The sequence below is a fragment of the Mustela nivalis genome (genome assembly GCF_964662115.1).
Source record: "Mustela nivalis genome assembly, chromosome: 7".
Taxonomy (NCBI): Eukaryota; Metazoa; Chordata; class Mammalia; order Carnivora; family Mustelidae; genus Mustela; species Mustela nivalis.
The window spans coordinates 2,622,995-2,646,228 of record NC_139026.1 but is presented as its reverse complement, the minus strand read 5'-3'; the positions used below and the strand labels follow the sequence as shown (position 1 = coordinate 2,646,228).

Below are 23,234 nucleotides of genomic sequence, written 5' to 3'. Positions count from 1 at the left end.
CTGTTTTGTCTCCTGTGTTGGCTCTTTAGTTACATGTCTTCTTTTTCTTCTTTTCTTTTTTTCTTCATTTTTTAGAGGCTGTTCTAGGGTTTACAGTATGTGTTTTTCACCTATCACAGCCTACCTTCCCATAATACTGTACCACTTGACATACGGCATTAAACTCTACAGCGCTGTACTCCTGCTTCCTGTCTCCGGCCCCGTGGGACTTGGGTGTGTGTGTAGTACGTTGTTGGATGTGTCGCTTTTGAGACTTAATCTTGTTGTTTTTGTACCTAAACTTTAAATTTTGGAACTGTTTCAAGAGTTCTAGAAAAGTTGAAAAACGGTGCGCGGGTCCTCTCCTGCTCTGTGCCCATTTCTCCTGCGATTAATGTCATACACGAGGACGTTTGCCTCGACTAAGGAATCAAGACTGAAAAGCTGTTAGGGTTTATATTCAGGTCTCCCTGGTTTTCACTAGTGTGGGTTTGCACTTCCACGATCCCATCCAGAAATCACCCGACATTTAATTGTTATGTGCCCTTAGGCTTCTCTAGACTGGGACAGTTTTTCAGATTTTCTTGGTTTTTAAAGACCTTGACAGTTTGAGTCCTTGCCAAGTATTGTGTCAAATGTCCCTAAATTGGGGTTTGCCTGGTGTTTTTCTTGTAATTAGACTGGGGTCGTGGGTTTTCAGGTGGAATGACAAAGAAGTGACATGTTCTCATCCCGTCCGGTCCTGAGCACACGCCGTCAACATGATTTATTGCTCTTGGTGCTGACCTCGCTTGCCTGGCTGAGGTATGTCTGTCTGGTGTCTCCACGGAGAAGTCACTCTTTCTCTCCCCTCCCCCTCCTGTCCTCTCTGGTAGTCACAGTCCGCTCCCGTGTGTGGGGAGGGAGGTTCTCCTCCCTCCCGTTCCTGAGGGCGCGGTATATGCATGAATTATTCAGAATGCTTCTGCACGAGGGCTGTCTGTTTCCCCCGTTGGCTCATGTCTTTGACTGCATACATCAGGACGGCCACACAGAGACTTGTTCTGCATCTCGGGGTGCAGTCTGCTGCACTGTTGCTCACATCGTTTCAGGTTTGGCCACTGGGCACCCTTTCCCTTGGCACCTAGGCTTCCGTGACAGCTGCACCGCTGTGAGCATGTGGTTGTCCCCCGCAGGGCCCAGGCCCGCCCACTGGAGAATGGCATCTCAAACCAAGTCTGCACTCCCGGGGTCTTGTTGTCAACTCTCTGAGTGAATGACGGGGAGGGACAACAGCCTCATGTACCCTCCTCTTGACCATGACCTGTCTTCTTCATGTCTCTTTGTAGATCTGCATCTCTGACTGGTACCATGTCTTTTTGCCAGAACTTTCTTGAGCATTTCTTGTACTGTGGCTTGTGTTTGTGTGACAAGGTGTCATCTCCTTTGTGACGGGTGTTTTCACTGAGTAGCGCTCTGGTTGGACAGTTGTTTTTGTTCTGTTCTGTAGCGATGCCATTCCATCGTCTTCCGTCCTGCATAGTTTCTGTGGGAAATCCGCCGTGCTGCCATTGTTGTTCCACGTGTAGAATTGGGGAGAATTCCCTGCAGGGTGACCGATACCAGTGTTAACTTTGGTTGCAGGTGTATCTGGATCAGACACTTGGTTTAGCGTGGCTCTGTGTGTGTCTTCCCCACCACCTCGAGAGGGAGGTGCTGCTGATGGGAGTGGAGGTTGGTGGAGAGAAGCTGAGGGTCGTGTAGATGGACCTGTTTGCTCATGGCCACTTCTAAGAGGTGCTGAGTCCTGACTGGCCAACTCCAGAGCCTGGGCTCCAACCTGCGTGCGGAGTTCAGACTCTCCAGAAGCACAGGGTGCAGGTTGAGCTCACCCTCGTCTGTAAAACGCCACCTCCGTGCTACAACCTGTCAGGCCCTGTGGTCCAATAGGTGGGTGTCCACGTTGTTCCTGCTCGGCTCACAGGCCGTGGGAGTTGGCGTGCCCCCTGCAGCCTTGCTGGTTTGCTTTCCCTGCTCTCAAGTAGCTGAGAGTGGCCTGCCATTCACTCTGCGCTAGGATTACATAGTCTGCTGCCCAGTGTCTGGCACTGCTGTCAGCCCGCGGAAGGGCCCTCTGTCGGGCTTTGCTCGGTACCTGGCAGTTGAATCAGTGGCTTCAGTTTTCACGCAGAGCAGAAACCTCATTGGTTTCCCCTTCACGGCCAAGAGATGTAGGTGATGGTGCACATCCTGGTGCCCGGCCTCGCGTAATGGCTCTGCTGGGCTCTGCTGGGCTTCCCTTTCCAGAGCGCAGCCCTGACTATGTTCTTACGTAGCACACTAAGTGACTTCCTGTGACTTCCTTGCCCAGATGCAGAGTGCTGACCACTTGTCCCCCTACCTCTCCCCTCCCACTTCCCTTCTGCCTGCAGTTCGGAGACCCTCCCCACCTCTAGGCTTCTGTTCTGTGTAATTCCTTTGATTAAAACCCCATTTCCGAGAATCATCTGTATTAAAAAAACAATAAAACCCCAAAAGACCTCATTTAACGGAAAATCCTTTATAAGCCACAAAGGCGAGAAAAAAAAAAAAGCCCACGGCGAGACCTGGCTGTGCGAGGTCCCAGGGCCTTGCAGTGAGCATCAGGGGCTGCTGCTGGTGATGCTGGCCAGTGGGCTTTGTTGTGGGGGGCCAGGGGAACTGTGAAGCGTAACTGTACTCAAGAGAGTTCGGTGTTTAGATGCGCATATCTTTTTTTTTTTCCTAAGGTGGTTTTGTTTATTTTAGAGAGGGAGGGCCTGTGGGTGTGATCGGCAGGGAGGGGCAAAGGGAGAGGGAGACTGAAGCCTCAAGCAGACCCCTGCTGATCACAGAGCGTGATGCAGGATTCTATCCCATGACCCTGAGATAATGACCTGAGCTGAAACCAAGAGTCGGTGCTCAACCAACGGCCCCTAGTTGCCCCTGGATGCACGGATCTCAGACACTCTGCTTGTCTATCATTTGAGCCTGAATAGTGGGCTCCCTTCTCCACGAAGCCTTCCTGAAACTTCCACCTCCAAGCAGGACGGGTTTTCCCCCTTCTCGGGTGCTGTGGGCCTCTCTCCCCCTTCTGGCCTGTAGCCAGTGTGTTTGGGGCACTTGTTAGGTGACTTTGCGCAGGCTGTTCCCCCAGGGCACTGGAGCCTGCATGGGGTAGGTGAGACGGATGCTAACATGGTTAGCTCCACAGTTCCTTGATGACAGCGGCGATGGGGATGAGAAGAAACGGCTGTGTGCGTGTGCTTCACAGATGGCGGGCCCACCCCGGGAGCGAGCCCCCAGGCTTGCTCAGTCCTGTCCCCTCTGCGGAATGTCGCTGACACCGAGCCGGCAAGGTTGTTGAAGATGGATTACGTGCCCGCCGCAGGCAGCCTGGTGCGTGGCTTCTGGGTCATGATTGATGAAGGGAAAGTACCGTGGTCAGTAGTTAAGTCTTCGCATTTGTCGTAGTCATCTCTCACTTGTAAGTCCCTTGAAGGGCTGCCGTCTCTGCACCTGCTGCCGCCCCAGGTTCGGGCGGAGAGCAGGAGCCTGCGGCACCAGGCCATTGGCTTGGAGGAGGGGACGGGGTTCAGCGCTGTTGTGGGCATTCAGCTGCCTGGTTGGACAAGAGAGAAATGGGCCTTCCACCCGTCAGAGATCCAGCAGAAAATAATGCTTTGTAGTTTAATACAGCAGCTGCTTCACATTTTTTTGCACAAATTAGAAATGCTTCAGGATATTTTATCCAATGGAAATGGAAGTGACCAAACCCCAGTGAAGGGTGCATAGACTGTTCTGGAACATCCCCGGCAGAATTTCAGAGCAGCTTTGGGAGCGAAGGGGTTATGCTTGTAGTATTTTATTGAACCACAAAATGTTATTTATAACCCATGTCAGGGGCAATTAAACTGATTGATGATTAAGAAAGTTTAATAGTTGAATAATAAGATGCGGCTCTTGACAGCTATTTTTTCTCGTTTTGGAAGCATATTTTATGAGTCTAATAAGAGTGTGGAGGACACGCTGTGGAGTGTGTGGTGTGATTGTGTGGTGGCGACCTCATACTCCGTCTGGTGGTGTATGCTCTGTTCCTTATAAAAATTAAAATACCAATTACGGTGTTCTGATTTATTATTGACGTGGTTTGTTAATTTTGACTTACCCCAAGTAGGCTTAATTAGTACATATTGATATATTTGATTACAAGTACCTAATGTTGAATAAGAAAGGTCAAACAGAATAACTTATTCTCCAGCCACTTACGGTCCCCGGCGCTGGACTTGCAGTTACCTGGCGCGTTCACGAGAGCCGACCCGGCCTGGCAGCTCCCCGCGCACCCCGGGCCGCCGAAGGCTGCGTCCATGTGCGCCGCGGTGGGGGTTTTATGGCAGTGTTCGTCTTTAAGAACCACTTCTTTTGTTTGTGGAAGGCAGACATCTAGTTAAAAAACGCTTTTTAGAAAAGGTAGCAACATTACAGAGTCGGAAACACAAATGACTAATAAGCTGAAAAAGAAAGTGTAGCTTTGTAAGTAATGAAAATGCAAATGGGACCGGTGCCGCAGTTCTATTTGTGTCTGTCACATTAGCTGAGATTAGAAAAGGTAATACTCGGTGCTCTTCAGGCGAGAGGACACTGACACCCTGTGACCTTTCTGGGAAGCCTTTCTGGGAAGCATTTGTGGGAAGGCTCAGTGCCTCCCTGTCTCGAAGTGGGGAGAGAGGCCACGGAGGGTGAGGTGTGGGGGATTCAGGTAACAGCGAATGATCTTGGAGGAGCCCCAAAGCAGCCCCAAGTGCCAGCCGTCAGGGACGTTTCAGCCAGTTCTGCTTCCGTGATGTCCGCGCAGGTTTTTTTTTTTTTTTTAAAGATGTTATTTATTGGACAGACAGAGATCACAAGCAGGCAGAGAGGCAGGCAGAGAGAGAGGAGGAAGCAGGCTCCCCCTGAGCAGAGAGCCTGATGCAGGGCTCGATCCCAGGACCCTGGGATCATGACCTGAGCCGAAGGCAGAGGCTTTAACCCACTGAGCCACCCAGGCGCCCCTGTCCGCGCAGGTTTAACCTTGACTTCCTACGAAATGCTTTTCTCAATGCGTGACAGAAGACCAGGGTATAAATAAAAACAAGGGGATTTAAAACTTCATACAGAGTGTCAATTCTGGATTATTAAAAAGCGTCTGTACGTGTGAACATTACAGACTGAATTGTTCCCTTCCCCAGACTCATCTGTGGGACTTCCAGACCCCCGGATCTCAGCATGCGGCTATGTTCGGAGAGAGTCTTTGTAGAGACAGTGAAGGCTCAGTGGAGTCATTAGCGTGGCCTTTATTTCAGCCCAAATTGTCCTTATAAGAAGAGCAGACCCGGACACAGACCCACCCAGAGACACAGCCATGTGAAGACCACGCCCAGAAGGGGACAGCCCTGGCCACGTCTGACCTTGGACCTCTCAGACTGCGAGACAGTCAGTGTCATGGGGGCCGGCCTGTTCGTGAGACTGGGCGGTCGTCCTAGCTGACAAGCACAGTGACCCGCACCAGGCTGTTAGCTGAGCTGCGCGGGTACCGATCGATGCTCTCTTCTGTCTCGTGTGCTTGCTGTATTCTAGCCATTCACGAGGGCCGTGCATCGTGGTCAGAGCACTGCTAGGAGGCTGCTTCCAAGTCCGCAGAGAGCTGGGACGACCCGGCCGCGGAAGGCCCCTTCCTCGTTCAGAGCCAGCCTGACGCCCCCCATGTGGAGGCACTTGTTCTGGGGTGTACCAGAAGGTCTTCTCTGCCCTGCTCTGCTTCTCAGGGTGCGGCTTCGGGAAAGCATGCGGACGCTCTTGTCCGTGGTCCAGGCAGGCGCCTCCTGTCTCCGGTGCTGGCACGGTCACCAGATGGTGAGCACGGCGCAGTGGCGTGAGGGAGGGATGTGCAGGGCTTTCATGTGAGGACTTCAGTGGGGAACCACCGCGTACCCCTTGAGCTCTGGGACCCGAGGTTTACGCCGTCTCTGCTGTTGCCAGGCCGGAACAGGGGCCAGCCTGAACCGGCTCCTGGAGGGAGGCCTGGGAGTGGGTCGGGTAGAGACAGAAGGAGCCTGAGGAGGCAGGGCTGTGCTGGGGGTGGCCGGGAGGGAAGCTGGGTGGTCAAGGGAACCACGAAGGCTTCGCGGTTGGGGGTCACAGTGTGTCTCTAGCTTCTCAACAGATGTGGCGCCCCGTCCAGGCCCCGAACGTGGGGCCTTCGGGACCCAGTGAGCGCGGCTGCCTCTTCTGTTCACGCAGAGGCCAGAGTTGCTCCGTGAGGCCGGTGCGGCCAGGCAGCGGGTGGAGCACGGCCCGGCTGTCCCAGGGAGGGCAGCACGCCCTTTGCCAGGAGACCAGACTGCCTCTCCCCCAGGAGAAGGACAGCCGCGCCCGTGAGGCGTGGGCAGCAACCCAACAGGTGTCGCGGGTGAGCCCTTTGTCACAGGAGCTCTCCGCCCGCGTGGAGGCAGGAGACGTGGGGCCTCGCCCTTCTTCCCCGGGTCGCGGCCGACTCCCGCAGGGGCAGCCCACGTCTCCTGCGCTCCAGGTTGGAGACCGTATCCTGACGTGGCAGGGATGGGAGTGCTGGGGCGGGCCAGGAGGGTGGGGGCCCCAGAGGAGGGGGACGGTCTGGGAGAGAAGCCCCTGCAGGTGGCAGCCCTGGTCCGCGGGTCCTGAGGGAGGGCGCAGCCCGAAGGCCTTGCGGGGCCTTTAATTTTCTTATGTGCCGCCCTCCCTGGGCGCTCGTGCTGTCTGGGGCCGCCATTGAAAACCACATCGGGTCTTTCTGGGTCTCCTGGTGGCTGAGATCCGAGAGCCCCCAGTTCCTGGGGATGTGCAAAAGTTTGCCGCCCCAGCCCCCCCCACCCTACCTCGCTGTGCCTGTGGTCCCACGGCGGCCAGCATCTTTACCGCGCTCCCTGCGGGCTGCTTAGCCGCCTGTGCGCATGCCGGCGGTGGGGGGAGGGCAGTCCGGGACGGCCCCTGGCCTTGTCCACCCGGGCGGCATGCTTGCTGTCGGGGAGCTGCTGGAACTGGTCGGATGTGTTCAGTCAGCTCGGATCCTTCTCCCCGCCGATGTGTTCCCCAGGCTGCCGGGGCCCTTCCCTCCCGGTTCCCCAGAGGACGGTGGGCTTGGTGACGCCTTCAGAGTTTCCTCCCCCATGGACATACCGAGTCTGAGTGGACCAAGAGTCTGTTTCTCGTGACAAGGACCCTCCGTCCTCCTTACCCAGAAGGGGCTGCAGCTCGGGCTCCTGCCGGTGCTCTCCGTGGGGCGGGGCTGCCGTGTCGCTGAGCGTGTGGGCGCTTCCGTGAGACCCACGGAGGAAGAACGCGTGCTCTGGCGCCAGCCCACGGCCATTCTTCCCACCCGCCTGCTGTGGGAAGCTTTTCTTGTGAGAAGAGAAAGAAGCAGCTTTTCTTGTGAAATGGGGCGACTGCTCGCTGTGGCTCCCCGAGGCGGCTTCGGTGGCGATCACGTGTCCCCGCCGGTCCGCCCCCGCCCCTCAGGGTGGGGTTGCTTCTTGGGCTGAGGGGCCCTGGGCTTGTGGCCTGCACTTCCCACTTCACATGGTGAGAAGCAACAGCAAAGTGACCCTTAAGCTACCTGAGTGACGACTGGGGCGTTTGCTGGAGCTGCCCCGCGTCAGGTTTGTCACCGCCTCTGTCCGTGATCACCCTGCCCAGTGGGGGCACAGCGGGGACAGACGGGAGGGGGATGGGCCGGGCGGGCGTGCGGTCGGGGAGGGGCACATACAGTAGGGGGTTGCTTGGGCTCAGCCACCTGCTGGGCATACAGGCCCGTGGAGGCCGCGTGTGGGCCGGCCCAGGCATCCCTCCCCAATGTGCGAGTCCTGCCGGGATCCAGGCTGTCCCCCTGTAGTCACACACAGGCCGGGGCCTTGGAAGGGAAAGGCCGCCCTCTTCACTCGCCTGCCTCTGTCCTCCGTCACGCAGGGGCCCTACCTCCGAGCTCCTCTACCCTCTGCTTCTGCACCCGAGTCGACCGAGGCCCTCCGTGCCCCCGAGCCCGCCCCCTCCCCAGCATTCTGGCACCTGTCACGGGGCTCTGACTGGCACGTTTGTTCCCTGGTATCTGTTGTAGGTGATTTTTTCTGGCACGTGTTGTATTATGTTCTTCTGAGGCTCAGTGCGGACTTGGCATTTTCAGACTCCTTCATTCTGACCAGTGGTCTGTGTTTGCCTTCTGGTTTCCGTTGGCCCCTGGGTCCTTTGAACAGACCCCTGGCTCGGCCCCGGGGGACTTTGGAATGGCTCTGTGTGGTCCAGAGGACCCTGGGAGTCACTCTGCCCAGACGCAGAGTGGCTGCTGTCCGAGCGCCATGGAGTGCGGTGTCGGAGGCTAAGGTCGGTTTTCTCTCCAGTGCCTGGGGGAGGGGAGTCACTTACGCTGACAGGAGAGCAGGCGGTCTGTCGCCGTGACAGACATAAAGTGAGGTTTGGGGTCAGGACAGATTTAGTGATCTGCTTTCTCTTGGCGAGTTCATGATGCGACTCTGGGCGACTCTGGGGCCCTCCTGCTGAGCTGAAATGTGCAGGTGCAGCACACCCCCGGCGAGGACCCGGGCCCGCGCCCCTGAAAACAGCACGAGGGCCCTCTCTATCTGACCAAATACGTTTTCTCGAAAGAGCAAGAAAGCCATGCCTGGGACTCCCAGCACAAGGCGAATCCCAGGCGGTCAGTGGGAAATGACAAGAAAGTGACTCAGCACAGATCCCGGCCTTCGAGGCTTTGCTGGGGACGCTCACCCCTTCACGGGCTGGTAACTAGCGCTAGTTAGCATCGGGCCCTCTGTTACCCTCCGGGGCTCTAGCGGCAGGTCCTCATCTCCGAACCGCCATCGGGGAGCACGGGTTTTTGTGACACTGGGCGTGAAAACAGTTACGCCGACGGCAAACCAGTTAAGGGCTTCAGGGACCGTGGTGGACAGAGGTCAGGCCTCATCGGAGGAATGCAGACCCCTGCCCCGGCCCCGGCACCCACCAGACCCGGTGCATTTCCGTGCCCTTGGACATTGGGCCCGCGGTCAGCTGTTGCAGCTGGTGCTGGACACTGTGAGGCCCCGCTGTGGGGCTCACGCCCAGAAACGCCATGTGGCTCACCGTCCAGCATCTGCAGCTTGTAGTCCTGGTACGGACATGACAGAGAAGAAGCCCCCAAGCCGTTTCTTCAGTCCGTGTGGTCGGCTGACACTGGAAGGCTTCACACAGCCCTTTGGTCAGCGACTGCTTTACTCTGCGGGAGGTTGGGGGGCCAGGGCTCCGCTGGGGCCAGGCTCCCCGCCAGCAGCGGGCAGGTGTGCTCAGCTCACAGAAGGGCGGGATAGCGCGGGGAGGGGGGCGTGGACACAGCTGATGTCCCTCAGGGACAGCAAGGGGACAAGAGCGTGCTCCACGGAGACCGCGGGTCAGACGGGGTGAGTGTGTGTGCTCATGAGGTTAGCCCGGGCTGTTGTCCTGCGGGCGGCTTTGTCCCTGGCACGTTCTCCACTGTGTCTGGAGACTCCTGCACGTCCTGGGGGCTGCCCTAGAGGGGCACACGTGCCTGAGCCCTGCGGAAGGCCTGGGTGACGTGGTTGGTGACGCCGCCCTGCCCGTGAGGAGTGCACTTTCCAGCAGGAGCCCCGGCTGGGAGGCCCCCACTTGAGGTGAGGACCGCTTGCTGTGTGCCACCCCTCCCGCTCCGTGTGGCTCCTGCCGGGAGCTGAGTGAGTTGGAGATGGCTTCAAGGGACAGGTACAAAGACACTTGAGGAAGAAAGTCACAGTTCACCAGAAAATACGGAAATGCACAGTCAGCCTCATTCTCCTGAGCCTTGCGTGCCTTCCCGCAAGCAGAGGCGGAAGAGCTGCCGCGGGCAGATCGTGGGGCCGGCGATCCTGGGAGACGCCCGCTGTCGTGGGAATCGCAAACCCCCCTTGAGGTGTTTCCCCACTATTTGCCAGGAGCCCGAAAACGTCCTCAGCCTTTACCTGCCGATTTCATCGGAGATGCTTATTTCAGGGAACTGATTCTCAGTGTGGGCCAATCTCTACGCAGTCTCGATGCTTAGGGGAGCATCCCTCGTCATGGGACGTGTTTAGGTGCTGTGAGCATCCCAGAGGAGGGCTGTGGCCAGCTAACCGGGGCGCGCCAGCCCTCTAGCTGTTCTGCACCATTCTACAGCCTGGCTTCCAGTAGTGTCTATAAAATGGAAAATTCTCATTATAAATGTCAGATTTCAGCAGGATGCAAATTTATCTTTATGATGCATCTGTGGTCCTCGAAGAGCTGAGCAGAAGTGTGCGTGGAGAATTGGAGTGCCGTCATACTCGGGTCCTGCCTGTGCGGTAGGTGGTAGACGTGGCAGGTTCCCCCCTTACTCGAAACTCTGAGTTCCTCAGATTTTCTGTGACTGTGAATTCAAATAGCCGGAGGCTGATCATCACACCCCTTTGGGATCTGGATGTGCCCTGAGTACCTTTCCCGGGGACACGTTGTCCCCTGCAGCACCCCCTCCCTGGGCCCTGTGGTTCCAGAGGCTGGGACGCACGCGCTGTGCCCATGGCTTGATGGTCTCCGGGTTAAGTCTGTTGGCTCCGAATGCAACGGCCCCTGCCTTCCCAGTTCCCAGTGCGCTTTCTACTTCCTGCTCAGGGTCATGGAAGCCTCCCAGGACGAGAGGCGCTCTGGTCTCACGTCCAGCAGCAGTGGCCGTTAGGATCCCACGTTGATGCCAGAGCTTCGGGACTGGAGCGTGGGCGAGGCTTGCTGTTATGTGGGGGGACCCCCACCCCCTCCCGGCTGTCAGCTGTCGGTTTTCTGGCAGGTGCCGAGTCGTTGGCTGTGCTGTGGGTTGGAGCCCTGGTTCGGCGCCACCTGTGCAGCCGGCGGCACACATTCCTTAGCCACAGGCTTCTTAGTGTGGGGCGGGGAGCAGCAGGGCAGTTGGTAAATCGGGTGTCTGTCGTTTCGGAGGAGGTTTATTGGTTGGGCTATGCCACAGTCATGCCTTTTGAGCAGCTTCTCGGCGTGCGGTGGCCACGCCGGCTCTGCTGACTCCGGGTGACCTGTGGTGTTTGCAGCAGCCATGAGCTGGGATGCCTGACCAGTAGGAAGGGAAGAATCCCGTATTTTAAAGGAGGTTGGTGCGCTCCTTTTGGGGAAACAGATCTCTTTTTATTAACAAATCAAAGAGCTACACAGTTGATCAGTTATCTTGAGCAGGACCGTTTCAGGAACGGAGAGGACACGGTCCCCTTTTGCTCTGACCTTGTGGGGCAGTCTGCAGACCGTGCATCCGGATTCTGTCTGTGGTTGCCGCATGCCCTGCCTGGGATTGTGTTCCGCCCAGCTGGGGTAGTTACAGCGTAAGCAGTTTCTCACTGCCTGTTTATGGTTCGTTTGCTGGCTGTAACAGAGAGGGAAGAGTGTGCTGAAATGTATTAATTCCTGATTGATGGGCTGTCAGGGCTGGGCCAGGGCTGCAGAAATCCAGCTGTGGGGTTGGTTTGCCAGCCTAGCTCCCGGCAAGGCCCTGCCCGGGGGTGACCACAGATGGCCTTGCACAGGGACGTGTTGGAGCACGTGCAGCAGCAGTGACCGAAAGCCTCATCTTCCTCTCCGTGCGTGACACCCAGAAGCCGGGTTCTAGGGCGTGCTGCCGCCCAGGCCGGCTGTAAGGGGCTCGGAGGAATCCCAGCTGGGATGTGTTAGCAGGAGTGCACGAGCAGACCTGGGGAGCTGGCCTGTCTGTGTGATTTATCGAGGACCAGGTACGGACAACGAAAGCAACTTAGTCTTTTGTAAATGGCCCCGCCGGGATTACCTCGTTGGAGCTGTCAGGGAAAGCCGGCGTGGCTTGTCCATCAGTCAGAGCAGCAAACTCTCCCAGTAACCAGTACTTTAAGGTCCTGTATCATCTCGGCTACAAAGGTACTTGCGGTACAACTTCCGTAAATGAATTTCTTGGCTTTTTGCTGTGTTATCACTAGGGAAGTGTGCTGGCATCTTACGCACACGACTCCAATTCACTGCCCAGCCGGTGGGGCGCCGGGGCGGCCTGCTGGTTTGTGTTCGGCACGGGGCTCTCTCTCCCCATGGGGCCCCGCTCCCGGCCAGTGCCAGACTGAGCCGTGGGGGGACTGGGCCGCGCTCTTCGGGGCTCCCACGGCCCCCGTCACATGCCTGGCCTGCCGTCCGGGCTCAGCGGAGCTCTGTGGCTTCTGAAGGGCTCCGACACCGTCTGTCAGGCTGGTTTTCCAGCCCGTCGAGCCTTTCCTTAGCAGAGCGCCTGTGTTCGGGGCTCCTCGTGGTTCAGATGGCTCACGGTGGGTGTCTGAAGCCCGGAGCTGACGGGTGATACTGGGGAGCGGGGGTGCACCTCGTCACATGTGCTTGTGTTTGTTTCTAACTGACGCTGTTCTTGACCGTTCTCTCTGTTGAACCGACTTCCTTTTATAAATAACTTTATTCAGATATTTTCCTCATTTTCAGTGGCTCACTTACATATTTCCTTGTTGCATGATATTTTTCTGCAGAATTTTTGGTATTAATCCTTGGCCTGAAATACGTTGCAAATGTTTCCTCAATCTGTTTTACTTTCTAATTTTTTTTGCCTTTAAACCATTTTAGATCTGTATATGGTAACGTGGCCCAGCATTGCCTTTCGTGCCGGGCTGACCCCCGGGAGAGTGTTGCTGACCCGCGCACACGAGCGGAGTCCAGCGTCCCTGGGGTTGCACTGCAGTCTGGCCGTCGTCCTCTCCTTAGGTGGGGTGTCTGCTCACAAAACTGGGGGACATTTCAGCACGGGGAGCCCTCTCCATGCAGCCCGTGATCCCCTGCTTGAGGTCATGCACCCGGGGTTTCGGGAACGAACTGTCTCTTGTTGCTCGTCTTTCTCTCCATTTGGCTGCGTTATTAATTGTTTAAGTGAGGGAGCATTTTGCTGATTGATTTAAAGACCCATTCATCCTTCAAGGAATTATTTTGGATTTAATTAGGTAAGGGAGTAGATCAGTTTAATGGGGTGATTTATGATCAGTTTGCGAGTTCACATGACCGTGACTCACGCAAGCGGACTGTGTTTGCGGGTCTGCCGCCTGCCTGCGGGAGGAGGGCGTCTCTGCAGAGTCCCGCCTTCAGAGAGAAGCTTGTAGCTGTGGGCCTCCTCCATCCTCGTGAACAAACAGCTCGGGCCTAAATCCATCCGTGCAGTGACTCTTCGTGAAGGGAGGCTTTCGTCCCGTGCCCTGGCGCGAGGTTCCCAGCCGCACCGTGTCTCCGGAGGCCCTTGCAGGCTCCAGGGACATGCGTGTCCTGCGAAGGCTGGCAGGGTGCAGGAGGCACACGGGCACCGGGTGCAGCCCGCTGCGGTGGGACGCTGGGTGCACGCAGGCATCGGGCTTCGCCGAGAAACGGGACGCGAGCTCGGTGACCATCAGAGCCTTCCAGGGGGCTCCAGTTAGAGAGCAGTTTTGCCTTCTTTTCAGAGAGCGCTGGGCTTGCGCGGCAGGGCGGCGGGCAGAGCCTACTGCTCGTGTGGGATGCTGTTTGCGGGGTGGCGCCTTCGGTTTGGGCGGACTCCTGCTGACCGGGTGTTGGTGACATCGTCATCAGTAGACGCACGTTGGACTTGACGCGTTTTCTTAACGTTTAGCACTACTTTGGGTGTTTGTCTTAACTGGAGAAATTGGGATTAAATTCTTTCCATTCTTCGGGAGTAGCTTGGCATCCCGTTCCCCGCGTTCTGGCTGCAGCTGTGCCTGTATTTCCTCATCCTTCCCAGACCGTGAGCTCCCGGCTGGCCACTCAGGCCCTCGCTCGCCACGCGATCACCGAGGCCCTGCTGTGGCTGGGGACGTGGAGAGGGTGGCGGCTGCGGTCCTTACCGTGTCCTACAGGGGCCGGCGGGCGTGAGGATGCTGTATGCAGAGTGGGGAGGGGTGCGGCCGGCAACCCCGGTGCCAGAAATGCTGAGGGTGAGCATGCTGGGCGCCACCAGCTGTCCTTGGCCGCAGGCGGTCCGGTGACTGCTATTTCATGGTGTGGCGCTGATGTGTCCTCCTCAGGCTTTCCTCACTGGAGGAGCATCAGGGGTGGGGCGGGGACTCTCCCTTCTGCCTCAGTAGCCGATGCAGTCTGTGGGCTGTGCTGGGAAGGCAGCGATGCTACCACTATACCACCGACGCTGTGGGCTGTGCTGGGAGCATCTCCCCCCCCCCCCGCCTCCGTTTGTTTCCACAGCGCTGTCCCCAGATGGGCACATCTGCACCTCGACTTGTGGGGGAGTTACTCGGATGGGCACACGTCTCCAGGGGCTCCCCCTTTCCTCCAGAAGGAAGCCCAGCTCAGGAGTCCAGTGCCTGCGGCTGCGGTGTCATGGTCCTCGTGAGCTGTCCCTGCCTGGGTCATGGGGACACCCTGCAGGCTTACTGGCTCTGGGCTCTGCGGCCTCCTCCCCGGCCCCTATGTCCCCTCATGCCCTGTGCTTGATGCTGCCACTTTCTAGGGCTCTCCACGGGCGGGGACTCCGCTCTTCTGCACCTGCCATGCTGCCCCCGTCCCTTGTCACATCACTCACTTGCCACGTGGCCAGCTCTTTATTGACATTGCTGTGTATGTCAGTCTGGTCAAGCAACACCGTGAGCAAGGCCAGTAAACAGGGCATGAGTGCATTGGAGCGGGTTGGCGAGTGAGTGCGGGCAGCCCTTCTTCTGGGCTTTGTGGGGGCTGTTCCGTGTCCACCTCTCCCCCGGCCGGTTTCTGACACACGGAAGTACTCGATTCACGTTCCTAGAGTCAGTCAGTATTTCAACCAGTAGCATCTCAGTTACAAAAACTCCGACTCCCAGCGTTTATGAACATCAGAGATCCAGTCAAGCCAAAAGAGTGTTGTGAAATTCAGACTTTTTTCACTTACAAAAATGGCATCACAGAGAGGAGGATCATTAAAGAAACAGACTTTCCCTTCCCCCTGTACCTCAGTACCACACGGGGTCTGTGATTGGTGCTCCCCAGGAGCTGTTGGGGGCTCTCCTGGGCCTGGAGTCAGGTCGCAGGGCGCTCCTCCAGAGAGAGGAACAGCTGCCCCGTCTGTGCCATCCCCGGCTTGCGGTTTGCACGAGGTTGGGGACCCCCGATTGCGGGTGTGCTTGGGGTGAAGGTGGACGAGAGGCAGAGTGGTGCTGCTGGGTTCTCGTTGTTTGGGGTCTGCTGCGGGCTGAGAGATGGGTAGTTGGATGTGGCCGCATCATGCCATCTTGCCTGGCCCATAGCGAGGGCATCGGCCTTGGTTTGTCCTTGACTTGTGGCCGTCACATGCTGGTGTCCCGTCGTCCACTGACCGTGTGTCCGTGTCTGTGGGCTGCAGGTTTGTAGCCGCATGCCAGAATTGGGAACTCTGACAGTGGTTAGTTTGTAACCTTGAGCTGGACATTATTTATATTAACATTAAACATTCACCCGCTGAGCCAACTTGATGGTGACCTTACTTGTTCTTGTTGAGCCGCAGAGTTTTGTGAATTGATGGTCTTAGTGGCGGCCCCTCTCTTACCGAAGCGGGACTTTTCCCTTTGCCTTGGAACCCAAATCTGTGTAATTAAGTGCTAAAACCTCCATCACCAAAGTGTCAGGCTTTCAAATTTAAAACTCCCAAGTTGGGCAATGCAGAAGATTAGACCGTGGCGTGATTCCAGCTGGCTTACGAAGGAGAGAATGTTTTTGATGACCAGTTAAGCTCCTGATTACGTGAAGAGGTTCATTGCAGGGTTTGTGTGATACGGGTGATGAACGCGGCCGTGACAGCCGTGGCGGGCTCCCCTCCCTGACCTGTGCGGCTCACCTGCAGGTGCCGGCTCTCCCCACGCCTCGAGCCTGGTGAGGCTCCATCTACCCTTACCACACTGATCCCGTGTCACACACTCTGTTTAAATTTGAGATTTTTCTCCCTTTCTGATTTCCAAAGCTCCCCATTTGGTTTGCGGTGAGGCAGAGCCCGGCCACGTGCCAGGCCTCTTTACGTTCCAGCACATCCTGGCCCTTATGGGATCCCGTGGCCGTTCCTGGGGCCCATGCCAGGGTCTCGCTGAAGCGGGCCGGTGTTGTCCTGGAGGGGGGACCCAGAGCTTGGGGGAGCTTGTGGTACCGACGGGCTCTCGTGCCCGCCACGGGTTTTATGACTGTGGGAGTGTTTTCACCCATGAGGCTGTGCTCTTCTGGGGTTGTGGCGGCGCTTGCCTCCTCTCCCTACAGAGTCAGAGGCCTTCATGCTGCCCCATCTCCACGGGACGGGAGACCAGGGTAGCCAGCTGGATGCCATTCACTGCAGGCGCGGCTGCTCCCGGCCCACGACCCTCCTGCGGGTCCTTTGAGTGTCAGCCGGGCTGCTTCCCTCTGAGAGCTGTCTCGGGTGTGGCGGGCCCTGGCCCCGAGGGCGCGCCCTGGCCGCCCGTGGTGGTGGGTGGCGTGCTGTCCGGCGAGCAGCCTCGTCACGCGCTGGACTTGGCCTTGAGCCCGTCCACCTGCCTCTCCTCTACCCAGCGCTGACCCTGCCGGTTTTCTGGACTTGGGAACGTGGACAAGAGATTTCTGGTCTTTGTGTATATAAGATAGCTTTTTGGATACAGCCGAGTAGAGGTTGTATCCCCATGTGGTTTTTCTTTATGTGGCTGAATGTTCTGCATGCTTTTTTTTTTTTTTTAAAGATTTCATTTATTTATTTGACAGACAGAGATCACAAGTAGGCAGAGAGGCAGGCAGAGAGAGAGGGGGAAGCAGGCTCCCCGCTGAGCAGAGAGCCCGACGCAAGGCTCCATCCCAGGACCCTGAGATCATGACCTGAGCGGAAGGCAGAGGCCCAACGCACTGAGCCCCCCAGGCGCCCCTGTCCTCTGTGCTTTTATTGGTTCCTTTTATCTACCTGTCCTTCCGCCGACCACGTGCCCACCAGGCTGCTGGCCTAGTCACCTCGCTGGGTGGGCTCCTTGTGTGGTGCCGTTCACCCCTGTAGGGTGGGCGTGCTGACCCGGCCCTGGATGGCAGCAGTCCCTACCCCAGTTGCCCTGACCCCCCCGTGCCCCACGAGCTTCTCAGAGCACTTTGAAGGGCCCCACCGCCCTTGGGGGAACTTTTTCTCTCAGGCCATCTGTGGGAAGGTAGACCTTCGTGACATGATCTCAGCGGCGTAAGCAGTATGTTTTTCCATGTTGCAAAAGTCATGACTGTTACTGGTGAAAACGTGTGTTCTTTTTTTGCTCTTTGCCTTTCTACAAAATGGGAAGAGTTGTACGTACTGCCGCCCCGACGTTCTTTCCCGGGCAGCACGGACCTGTCGCTGGCGTCTTTCTGAGCAGTGCTCGTGTGTACAGACAGGTGAGGGCTGGAGTTCGCGATATAAATGGTGTCGTGGATAAGGATGGGATTATTTTACAAATTGCTTTTTCAACAATAATATGGCAGCATTACATTTTCAAAGAATTTATTTAAATCACTCCCTGAAGCCGTTTCATGGTTTGAGAAGGCAAGTGAGATATTTTATAAATTAAATGGCTGTTTCTACATCCTGTGCTGGCATATGCGCTTGTGACCCCCTTGAGACAGCGGGTCACCTGTCTGGGGCTGGGCCGTGCTTCTCTGCACCCCTGTGCGTGTTTTTGTCTCCTGGTGACTCTGTCTGGGGACCAGGGCTCCCAGCTTTCTCAGCCTGGTGTCCCCAGGGTGCAGGGCTGGGCCCTGATCGGTGGCACTGTGGGCAGCACGGAGAGCAGGCTGGGGCTGTTCTCTGATGGTGGTGCGTGCATGGTGCTGGTGTTTGTGTTGACGGGGTCGAGTGGGACGTGGAATCCAGCCCCAATTTCAGAAGCAACAGGTTGGCTTAAATTCCATCACTGGGGACCATGTGTTTGGTACCAGTGCCACGTTCAGGGGCCCGGGGTAGCTTCCCTGTGCTGGCTTCCGGGGCCTGTTAGTCCTGCCTGGCTGGGAGAAGGCCGTGGATGCGGTGTTGGGGACTGTGGTGCCTGGGTGTCCTGTGCGGCCTCCTGCTCCTCTGCCAGGCGGTAGCCTCGAGCAGCTTGTGGAGCATCTGCTGGTGTAGGTCAGAATTAGCTACTGCACAGCCCCATGGCCCGGAGGGGTTGGCCCTGAGAGCCCCAGCTCTTGCCCCGGCCCCGGCCCTGCGGCTGCCGACCACAGGGCTCCTCAGGCCCAGGGCTTCCCTGGTGGCTCTCCACTCAGGTTCCTGCCCTGCCTGATCCCCCTCCTCGCCGCCCGGACGCGGAGGCAGCATGCCCTGGTGGGAGGCGCAGGTTACCTTTGGATTCGGTGGGGCTTGAGTTGTAGCCTGTCACGACTGATGGCCATTTCAGGGTATGCCTCTGAGGACCCCTCCCAGCCCACAGCGTCGAGTCTCCTGGGCCTGGTGGCAGATGGTGCAGGAAGTTAGCCTCTGATCGATGGGATCCGTGCTGAACATGCTGATTCTGCTGGTGGTTTGCTCTGGGCTGTGTCCCCAGGAACCACTGGAGCCCCATTTCCTGTGGGGACCCCCCAGGAGGACCCTGTAGCAACTGCGCCAACCTTGGGGTGTTCTTTTTTCAGCTCTGACCCTGTGCCCATGATGCAGCCCTTCCAGAGTGGTCTGTGCTGCCCTCTGCACCTTCTCCTGTGTCGGCAGATGTTTTCTCCAGGAGGACAGATATTTATCTCGTTCGGACAATAAGGGTCATCCTGATTCTCTCGGCCTTTAGGAAGACAGATTGGCATAGGAGTTCTCTGAGTTAAATGCCATCACTTCATTACGTTGAAGAGTGACAAATGGCCCGCTGTGAGAGGTGACACCAGAAAGAGGCTGCCCAGCTGACCTTTCCTGGCATGAGGCAGTAAGCCAGCTCAGCAGAGCGAGAAACCTCTCCGAGGCCTGCGTCCTGTGGGCGCACTGGGGAGCCCACTGCCTCTGTGAGCTGGGGAGGAGCTGGAGGCCCGGGCAGGCTCTGTTGCACCAGCTGAGGCAACTTCTTGGTGCTTTGAAGGCCGTGGAAGCAGAGAAGGCGTCGATGGCAAGCTTGTCACGAGGAGTCCCTTCCCGGAGACGGGGGATAAAATCAGAGCTGCTCCAGGGTGAGGGGATGTGGACCTGAGTCCGCCGGAGCCGGAGGAGGCCGCTCATGCTTGTGCCCACCAGCCTGCTCTTGCAGCAGGACGGTGTCACGCCAGGTGGCCCTCGCGTGCTCGGCATGAGCCCGGGGAGGCCATGTTTCCTCCTCTGTAGATGGGCGGAGTTGGTGCCGGCCGCCTCGGCTGCCCCAGGACCTCAGAGCCGGCATTCCTGCAGGCCACAGTGGGGCTTCGTTGGAGGCCAGACGTTGGCCTCCTGGGACAGCCGAGTTCTGAGGCCGGGCACCTTGCTGGGCTGTGGCCGGGAGGCAGAGCTGTGCCCGGCTGTGGGAGGGAGCGCCCATAGACCACAGAGCAGCTGGGATGGGGCATGGGACCCCGGTGGGCTCAGACTAAGAGACTGAGAGGAGGGCGCTCAGAGCCAGGCAGGCCAGCCCGGAGACGCTCTTCATCCCAGTCCTGCATCAGAGGGAGGGGCTCTGAGCTTCTGGAAGGGCCTGCCTCTTACTGGTCTCTGTGTCCAAGGCCCTGGAGCCACCACGTGGGGAGCACCTGCTGTGGTTGTCGCGTTGCCCCAGTGAGGGGACAGCCTGGCGTCCCACATGGGACAAGTCGTAGGCATCGTGGCCCATCCATATGTCACAATGTTCTTCTGCTGTGGAAAGGACTGAGGTGCCGGCCCTGGCTGGGGCCAGGATGGCCCTGGAGGCAAGGTGCTGAGTGAGGGGAAGCAGACACGAAGGCTCTGTCCCTTCCCATCACGTGGAATGTCCAGAATGGGCAGCTCCATGGAGGCAGAGCACAGAGGGGCGGCTGCCAGGGCCTGGGGGAGGGGGAGTGCCTGCTGGCTTGGGGTGGTGAGAATGTTCTGGAATTATGTGGTGGTGATGGTTATCCAACTCCGTGAGTATACTAAAGCCCACTGAATTGCGTGCTGTAAAAAGGTGAATTTTATGGTATGTGAACTGCATCTCAATCAGATACATCTCTGGAACGAAACCAGAACACAGAAGTGCTTGTCGAATGAGTGGGGGAGTGAAGGGGGGAGTGGGAGTGGAGGGACCTGCCTGGCCTCCGCCCCCGCAGAGGGCTCCCGCGTGCCCCAGGGACGTGCAGTGACAGGACTGAGAGCAGCGCTGGCTGGGACGGGTCCTCGTGGCTGTGGCTGGGCCGGTTGTGTGTCCAGGGCTGGGCCTGCCTGCATGGACCTGTGTGGCCCACACATAGGGCCTGGCCGGCTTGGGTCGGGACTCGCCCGGCCTGTTGTCAGTGTCAGGTTGTCTGTCGTGAACAGGGAGCGAGTGGAGTGGAAGGGCTTCACCGTGGCTGTGATGTGAGGCGAGGCTGTGTTGGGCCGCCTCTCCGGAGGGCCCGCGGCCTGGCCACGCCACCACGGGCTGCCCCGGGGGCCACGCCTGCTGTGTTCTCCGCACCTGTGTCAAGGGGCGCGGGGGTGGGGCTGGCAGACGTGAGACGGGGTTCATGAGCGAGGACATCGAGCCGTGGGGAGGGGAGCCCGGCCCCTCCTCGTTCCTCGCTGCTCAGCAGGCGGGAGCCGACGGTGTTCGCCGAGTCGTGGTCGGCCGACTCACACCTTCCCAGACGTGCTTTCGCGGGAGTGTTTCTTCTCGGGAACGTTTTCCTTGCAGAGGCCCTGCATGTTTGCAAAATAAAACACAGGTAAATAAAAGGAAAAAAGAGAACACACAAGTTTTAAAACATTTATGTGTTGTGCTGGATGAGAGGGGCTTTTGTAAGGACCTAAAATTGTTTGTTCAGACATCTGATAGGCTGTTTCAATTAAGTGTCTGTTTTGCGTTTTAAAAGGTTTAATTATGTTCTCTCTTGGGTTTTTCATAGTCGAAGAAAGTGACCATTCAGAGCCCTGTGGCCTCTAATTTTTCTCCGGGCTCCTGCCTCCGTGGGGGCCCGCCTGCAGCCGCGGGGTCTCTGCCCGGTGTGGTTTTGGAAGCCCTCACCTGGGGAACCAGTTCTAAGAGAAATTATTGTCTGATGAATGTGTGACCACATGAGAAGCAGAATTTTAAAAAACTTGTGAAAAAACCTCTCAGGTCTCTGTTAGGAATAAGTAAGGTTTTTTGGTGCTCTCTTGTCAGGAGATGAAATGCCTGAGATGCAATAATTAGAATATATTAATTATGCTAATTAATTGAAGAGGACTTAGAATATTAATTTTCTGCAACTAATTAGGTATTAAAATGGAGAACCATTAAGTGCTGGGGTGGAAGCCTAGGAGCCATGTAGTTCGAGCGAGAAAAATGGGCCGCAGCGTGACCTTGCCGGCGGCATGACCTTGCCCTCAGCGTGACCCTGCCGGCCCCGTCCCGCCCCGCCCGCCCCGTGGAGCGACCCGTGGGCTAACCGCTCGCTGTCTCTTGCATGCTCCCCGCGCAGAGGAGGAGGAGGTGGACGCCGCCGACGTCTCCCGCGTGCCCGCGGACGTGCTGCGCAACGTCGAGGCCGACACGTACTGGTGCATGAGCAAGCTGCTGGACGGTATTCAGGTGAGCCCCGGCGGACGCGCCCCGCAGCCGAAGCCGGTGTCATGGGGGCGGGAACCCCGGGCCTGACCGTGCGCCTGCCTCTGTGCCCCGCTCGGCCACCCTCCCTCCCTGCGCTGGACGCTGCCTCCTCCACAGGGTCCGAGACGTACCGCGCGTGCCCGCACACCCCTGCGCGTGCCCGCACACCCCTGCCCCTGCAGACGGCTGTGGTGTCCTGAGAGTTGCAGCAGTGGAGGGCTCCGGGGCCTGGGGCTCTCCCCTGCCCCGCAGAGTCTGGCCCGCACGCACTCCGAGCTCCCCAGCTCTGCTCCTGGTGACGCCAGGTGGTACCAGCACCACGTGGGTTGTCGCCCATGAGCCGCTGTGATCATTGGCCGTGCCTGGTGAGCTGCATTCAGGGCAGCTCGTCCCTTACAGGGCGTCGGATTTAGGGCCTCAGCGCTTCACCTGTCACCTGGGGCCCCTGAGCAGCTGGACCCACGGTCTGTGCTGGCCCCAGCCCAGGGGTCTGCTTGTTGGGGACGGCAGCTGTGCCCAGTCCCGGGGGGAAGCACAGGCTGCCAGAAGCCCTGCTGCCCGTGGTCGGGGCTCTGCTGGACTTGGTGTCCTTCGGGACGGATGGTGGAGATTTTTGCAGAAAGGCTGCAGGTGTCCCAGGGCCAGGGGTGATTTCATGGAAGGGGTTTGGGGGAAGGACCCTACAGCAGAGCGGGAAGGGGGACTGGAGCCTCTCGATGTCGCAGTCCATGGCCAGGGTGGATGGGGCCCCCCGGTGGGGTGTGGACCACCTGAGGCTGGCTCTGTGCCCACGAGCCTTTCCGACATGCACGCTCTGTGCTAGGGGCTGCGTGCCTTCCTGGGGAGGGCAGAGCGTGTCAGGCAGAGGCCTCCCAGGAGCTCCGTGTGGGGTACAGGGTAGACCTGGAGGGGGCATAAGGCACGTGCTCCTGAGGACCCGATTGGGGAATGCGGTGACACTTGGCAGGGGGAGACCGTGAGGGGCGGGGTGTAGAGCCCACAGCAGGGTTTGGGTGATGGAGATTTTCTGCGGGCCCTCATGGGGTGGTTTCATTCCAGAGATGCCCCAGGGGTGGGGACCGTGGAAGACGCTTACATGATGTATTCTCCAGATCGGGCCCTGAGGTTTAATTTGCAGAATTAGCCAGAGTGACTGTGTGGGGGAGAACGGGGCGGCCTCACCTTACATTTATTGACCGAGGAGTGACAGAGCGAGTGGAGGCCCTTCCTGTAGGAATGAATAGGAGCCTTGTTGGCATCGGACAGAGAAAAACACGCCCGCTCGGTTCGGGCCCCGGCGTGGGTTTGTCACCCCCTCCATTGTTGATGTTTTCATACGTGTTAGTCTCTCTCCCGAAACGGACGACTTTTTCTTTCCCTTTAGAAAAGGGATTGAATCATAATGTGGGACTTTATAAATTTCAAATGTCACTTCTCGGATCGTGAGTGATGGAATTCCTGCCATTTAAATCCAAGATTATCCTGCTTCTATTTGTGAGTAAAATCAGCCGTACACTGGAAGTGACACTGGCTTTTCATTTGACTGCCGAGGGTTGCCGTCCGAGGGGGTGGCCT

At 57.8% G+C, this 23,234-nt stretch overlaps 1 protein-coding gene across 5 annotated transcripts in view; it reads left to right on the top strand.

The window, feature by feature from the left end:
- Nucleotides 1-23,234, top strand: part of TBC1D22A (TBC1 domain family member 22A) — a 299,948-nt gene that overhangs the window by 147,427 nt on the left and 129,287 nt on the right. For all 5 annotated transcript variants that reach the window (XM_082739616.1, XM_082739615.1, XM_082739618.1 and 2 more), the window contains one exon: nucleotides 21,532-21,641. In XM_082739616.1, the coding sequence (XP_082595742.1) occupies nucleotides 21,532-21,641 (110 nt within the window). The remainder of the gene's footprint in view (nucleotides 1-21,531; nucleotides 21,642-23,234) is intronic.